We start from the raw sequence: 6219 nt of genomic DNA, 5'->3' as shown, positions 1-6219 counted from the left end.
AGGAATTATGGCAATTGGCCAATTTGCCAAAATGTTGAACTATTTTCCCTATATTCCCTTTAACCAATCAAAAACCCAGTGTCAAGTCAACAACATTTTTTCATTGAGAAATTAAACTCATCAGTTTCCTTGACTGGACTATGACATACGATTTAGAAACACCTTATTCATAAACTTTGTCATCCAACATATTTTATATCAAACTGTAAACAATGGCTGAGATTTTGGTTGGTTACATTCTCTCAATGTTGATTCATATTCTGACACCTGTAATGTTTGCTATTTCCTGAACAGTGGGTGAAAATTTAGCAATAGCTGCCATCGTCCTCTCTGTCCTGGCCTTGATCATGGCCACCACTGTTCTGATTTGGTGGGGCTGGCAAAAATATGGTGGCACAATGACCACCACTAACGCTGCTCTTAATGGTAAGGAAGTGTTTTACTGTTGGGTCACATTTACGACAAATGTTCCGTGAGTCACTTTTATTTCTTGGTTTTCTTTAAGGTTTTCCTGAACCTGGAAAAGTACCAAAGTAAGTCCCACCAGTAGACGTACACACTGACAATAATTGTCTGCACTTTGTTCACATATAGTAGGACGAGTCAGAGCTGAGTCACAACTTAAGGATGTATGTAGTAACTGATTGCATTTTTCACCAGGGGCGATTTACCACAGACTGGAAGCGATGGAGATGTGTACATGAATTACACAAGCACCAGCCAGGCCTACACTAATCTTGACCCCACCAATATGATGGCAGATAATATCTATTCAAGTCTGTCATGAACACCAGTGGGAAGGTGTAAATGTGCAATAAAAAGAGGAAGAATAACAGAACATTTTGTTCAGCAGCAGATTACACTTACACTTAGTTAATATATGTGTTAGAGTACATTTCACCTGGCAGGCAAGGTTTATTATATGCTTCTGCAGGTGTGTGCTTTGTTTGATTTAATCTACAGAAACTTAACATTATTAATTAACACAATCTGAATATGGTAAAATGAAGATAAATTGTAGTAGTAGCTATGTGGAAAATATTCCCACCCATCAGTGACCTTCCTCATTAGTTTATTCGTGCTAATAAAACCTGTAACTTGCCACCATTTTCTATGCCTGAACTCACATGCACTCTTTTATTGTGTCCACAAAAATGAATACATGTCTGTGTTTGTTGATAAGTCAATTTACTTAAATCATCAAAATACAGCAAGTAAAATCCACAGGTAAAGTTTGACTTACAAGATTATATAATATGATGTAAGAAATCTATGTTTTGAAAGATCAATAAGTCATACCGCACTCAATTGAATACAAAACAACCAAAGCTGAATGATAAATGAACAACATGTACTATATGGCAGATATATACAGGTTTCTTTTTCACACTCAGTCTTTTTTAAATGATTAAACCTGGACTAATCATGCAGTAATACGTCTCTTCACTGTTTCGCAACAACAACAACACTTGTCTAGGTCAAATTAAAAATGAACAAATAAATAAATAAACATGGACTTCTCTAATGGGAAACAGCTATCTCATTGTCATTGAATTTTACTGACATTATGTCAGCCACAGTGGTGTGAGGAGCTACTCCCTGAACACCACAGGAGAGGTTGTTTGCCACAGAGTACATGTTTACTGCTGTTGACGCACTCTCTCTTCTGTTTTTGGTGCCCTGCTCCGTGCATAGCAACATCTGTGTGAGAGTTTGAATAATGCGGCGAAGGTCTCATCACTTGATTTCACAGAAAGATAAGTTGCCCTCACAGAGTCATCTACTTCTGCTTGCAAAACTTCTGCTTTTCACTTTGAACTTCCCACAGGAAGTGCATTAGGCCTGGTGCAATTTGGACTTCAACTCCTACAGTATGCAGACCTTCAAGAAAATCTGCCAGAGGCCACATCAAACTTCCGTAATAGAGACCCTAAAGTGTGGACACATTACATTACATAAAACCTTAAACTGCTCATAGTTCAAGAGGTAACAAGTAACAGATATGTACATTTTTATGTTTTAATCACTCCATTTCAGGTTGTGCATTTAAACTCTGAAGTCTCTGGCTCTGATTCCTGCTGTCCAGAGAGACCTGAGAGGTGACTGTGTGTGAGCACCCGTCTCCCTTTCCTAACTTTTTAATGTGATCCATAATGAACTTTCTAAACTTCCTTGTGGCGAAAAAATAAACCACGGGATCCAAAATGCAGTTGAGGCCCATGAGAAACAAGGTGATCTGATGTGCGTCATTGAGCAACTGAAGCGTGCTCTGGTCCCAGTCCACGTGGCCCCAGCCCTGTTCGATCTGCAACACTGCCAGTGTCCACATGCCTTGGATGATATGGTGGGGCAGGAAACACAGAGCGAACACTCCTACCACTGCCAACAACATCTGGAGGGCCCTCCGTTTCACCCCTTTGGGTCTTTTACCTGAAAATGATAAGGACTTTTTGGACTTTCTTGACGAAATTGTTGCAGACTTGAATTCTGGCTGAGGAGGATTTTGATAAATTAAGGCTCGAGCAATGAGGAAATTGCACACAACAACCAGAAAAAAGACAATAAAAAACATTCCAATTATTGCAAAATGAGTGGCGGCTACATGTTTCTTCTGACTCTCGGTTTCATTCTGGTACCCCTCGAAACAGCGAATGATATTGTTCTCATCAGTGTTGGTCCCTGGACTTGCCAGAGATGGAATAGCCATCGCTACGGTAAACATCCAGATGAGAACACAAACAACGATCCCTCTGCGCCTGTGGTCTGAGGAGGCCGCATCCAGAGGCCGAGTGACTGCCCAGTACCGGTTGACACTGATGGCGCCAAGGAAGAGGATGGAGCAGTAGGTGTTGATGAAGAACAGCGACCCCGTCAGCCGGCACATGAAGTCTGTGTACACCCAGTTCCCGTGACGACTGTAATATCCAATCCAAAAGGGAAGGGCACACACGAAAAGGAGATCAGCAATGGTCAAGTTGGCCATGTAGATGCGGATTTCACCCATGGCCCTGGCCGTGCGGAGGCAGCGCAGGACAAAGAGGACATAGAGGTTTGCAAAGAGGCCCAGGATGAAGATGATGCCATAGGCGATGGGGAAGAGGACGTAACGAAACTCAGAGTCCAGAAAGGTTGAGACAGTACTGCCGTTTGAGCCCACACCCGGGGTTTCCGTCATGCTTGCTTGTTCTGTGGTGGATGCCAACATTTCTCTGTGTGGGAGACAGAATACAACATCAGTTTAACATAACACATGACATCATTTAAAGATGCACAGGATGCCGTATAAATAAAAATGTACAGTATGTGTCAAGAGTATGTTCTATCTGAAAGCTTCAGGTGGTTAGGAGAGGTATATTGTTAGTTGTTGGTCTGGTGTGGTGAATCACCATGACGTTTCCTACATTTAGTTTCTTCTCGCACTCAAAACCTTTAACTTGTAAACAGAAAGTTAATAAGCCCGTCCACACACCCACATGACTGGCTACATGTCCCTTTGTCACTACTTGAGTCACTACTTGGCGAATTTCAAAGAAACTCTCACATATTTCTTTTCATTAACCTTTGATGTTTGATTTGTAGTTTATTTTTTTGTTTTAACCTGATTACTGTTTTTTTCTGTCAGAACATTTTACTTAAAGCTGATTTGAAATGTTGTATGCCTCCTACACTTTTATGATGAATTCTTCTTTTACTTAGTTTAATCTTACTCCTACAGCAGAAAGTAACTTTACTGAGAGAAGTAGAATTATTATTATTGTTATATTATCATTGAATTTCTGTGACATTTCTCAAATATACATAACTAATTATCAACATGTACAGTCTCCTTATCACAACATTTCAACACACCCACCCACACACACACACACACACACACACACACACACACACACACACACACACACACACACACACACACACACGCATGCACTCACGCACACATGCTGCCTCTCCCTGTGCCCCCCTCTTTTCTCTCATACAGCTCATAACAGCTATATTAGGTGTGAGAGGCCAGTTCAGAAAAGTGACATTGTCTTATTTAGGAACCAAGACTAAGTAGAATACATTCTTATACTACATTTAATTTAGACATTTGCACACAGTGTCTTCCAACTATTTGACAAATATGTCAAAACGATTGAGAAAAATACTTCAAAGTGATTCCCAAAAAGTCCCCCATAAAGAATGTAATAATGGACATTAACATTTTTGTTTAGAAATAGCTGCTTTTATTCAGTGACCCACTTTTTTTAATTATTTTTTTTATAGGATGCATGTTATTTCTTCCCGGAAGACAACACACCATATCTAAGTAATCAGTCACTAATGTTAAGGTGGAGAGTGTGACTATTAAGGTTTGCCGGAAAGATCATAAAGATTTATAGAGCTGACATGACCCATCATAGTCAGATGGCCGGTACTGAAAGAGTTGTTGCAATCACTCCACTGATACTTTGACTGAATTATTTTTATAATATCACTTCATATAAGTCTGATCTCAAAGTGAAAACTGTCAGAATCAAAACAGAAAGTCACAGACCTGAGCAAAAGATGCGGATCTCTTTATTTCAACACAGCTCCGTGACCAGCGTAGGGTCGAGATATCTTCCCACATTGCCTTTTTATACCAAACCCAGGCTATGTGTGTGTGTTGTGTGAACCGATCTCATCCTGTTTACCATAGTTGCCCAAACAACTTTAACCCAAAAGGGAAAAGAGGGGGAACAGCTTAGTATCATTTATCTTGGACTTTGGCTCTTATCACTATGTGTACACACCAACTGATGTGGAGTAAATCTTTGTCTCTCCAGCTCACCACATGTCCATTTACAGTAAAACTCGCCTTCTGTTTTTGCATGCTCCCACTGAGAATAAGGCATAGAATTTCCAGAGAAAATTCAGAGAAATCCTCTTCTACACAGATGTAGACAGAAATGTCTACAAATGACTGATTTCAACAATAATATTATCACATAAACAAACAAATAGTTCTAGACTAATTTCTAAAACCATAATATGGATTATCCTTCATGCATTCCGACACAAGTAAACAAAAAGTAATAAAATGTAATCCTGAAACAGAAGAAGGGAAGCAACACCAAAAATGGAAGCAGGGGTCAGCAGTCTTCCTTCCTGCAGAATCAACTGGATCTCAAAAGGGCGTACAGTATATACGACAAGCAGCCACTTACTCCAAAGGAAGTCTATGAAAAAAAGACCTGGTGATGCTTGTTATTGGACACCATCCAGGGTAGAATACCCTATTAACCCAGTTCATCCATTATTTTGATGCCTTTTTTTAGGGCTAATCTATTGATTTATTAATTGTTAATCAATTATTTACAATTGCTGTTAATGATATGGTAGTACGGTAATTTTAGAATTGATATTGATATTTTAGAATTATTTCTGTCATTAAGACATCAATTCATAACTTCTTTTTACAACAAAGAAAAACAAAAGCAGTTAGAAAGCATTAACTGTAAGGATATGGTAAATTTCTGATGTCATAATTATGACTTTTTTTTTAACTACCTTTAATTAAATCACACATTGACTAATCCCCCAACAACTATACAATTCATAGAGCAATCACAAGGGATCAAAAGCAAAAGCACTGGATATTAAATAAGTGTATTAAATGTAATGCTTTTCTCGTAAAGATAGCTTCTCTCAGAACTGCATCTGTTAATTGATGACTTAATTGCTATGATTAGGTCGCAGCTCATTAAATGTCAAGATACTCAATCTCAATTGGCATCATTTATTAGTTATTTTATTTATTAGTCAACAAACATCAGATTCCTACTTTAAATCAGGCTTTATTTGATCTGCATTTACTGCCTTTTTTTTCTTCTTTTTTTTTTAACTAAAAGCGCAAATTAAAAGCTGTTGACTTACCAGACTTCTTCTCTCTAAAATCTGTCGGGATGTGAACACTATGAACGCCTCCTTAGGTTTGAGGCTCGTATAAAGTGTGTCTCATCTGTTAGACGGGGCGTGTCATGAGCAGTGGGAGTGTTACTGCAATAAGTCAAGACAAAGGAGGTGTGAACTTCTTCAAGCCTCTTGGGAAAACCCCACATGGTGCAACTGGTACTGGAGGCCGAGTCACATTCATGCTTTGGCGTGTTACATCCTGCCTGTCAAAATGGAAAGAGTTGCCCACTTTGTAGCAATCGTGGGGTTTTGTGGTCGGTTTTCATTCCACTTTTCAAT

The 6219-nt window shown here is 39.1% G+C and overlaps 1 protein-coding gene across 1 annotated transcript; it reads right to left on the bottom strand.

Moving 5' to 3' along the window:
- Nucleotides 1–1291: 1291 nt before the first annotated feature.
- Nucleotides 1292–5205, bottom strand: ptafr (platelet-activating factor receptor). The gene is made up of 2 exons (XM_083997737.1): nt 5098–5205; nt 1292–3209 (listed from the first exon to the last, which is right to left on the bottom strand). The coding sequence occupies exon 2, from the start codon at nt 3203–3205 to the stop codon at nt 2024–2026; it is 1182 nt and encodes a 393-aa protein (XP_083853863.1). The 5' UTR covers nt 3206–3209; nt 5098–5205; the 3' UTR covers nt 1292–2023.
- Nucleotides 5206–6219: the final 1014 nt, after the last annotated feature.

The sequence above is a fragment of the Trachurus trachurus genome (assembly GCF_905171665.1).
Source record: "Trachurus trachurus genome assembly, chromosome: 22".
NCBI classification, from domain to species: domain Eukaryota; kingdom Metazoa; phylum Chordata; class Actinopteri; order Carangiformes; family Carangidae; genus Trachurus; species Trachurus trachurus.
This window is presented reverse-complemented; position numbering and strand designations above follow the sequence as displayed.

Excerpts from the sequence above, each read along its gene's own strand:
- ptafr (XM_083997737.1), bottom strand. The coding sequence starts at position 3,205 with ATGTTGGCATCCACCACAGAACAAGCAAGCATGACGGAAACCCCGGGT.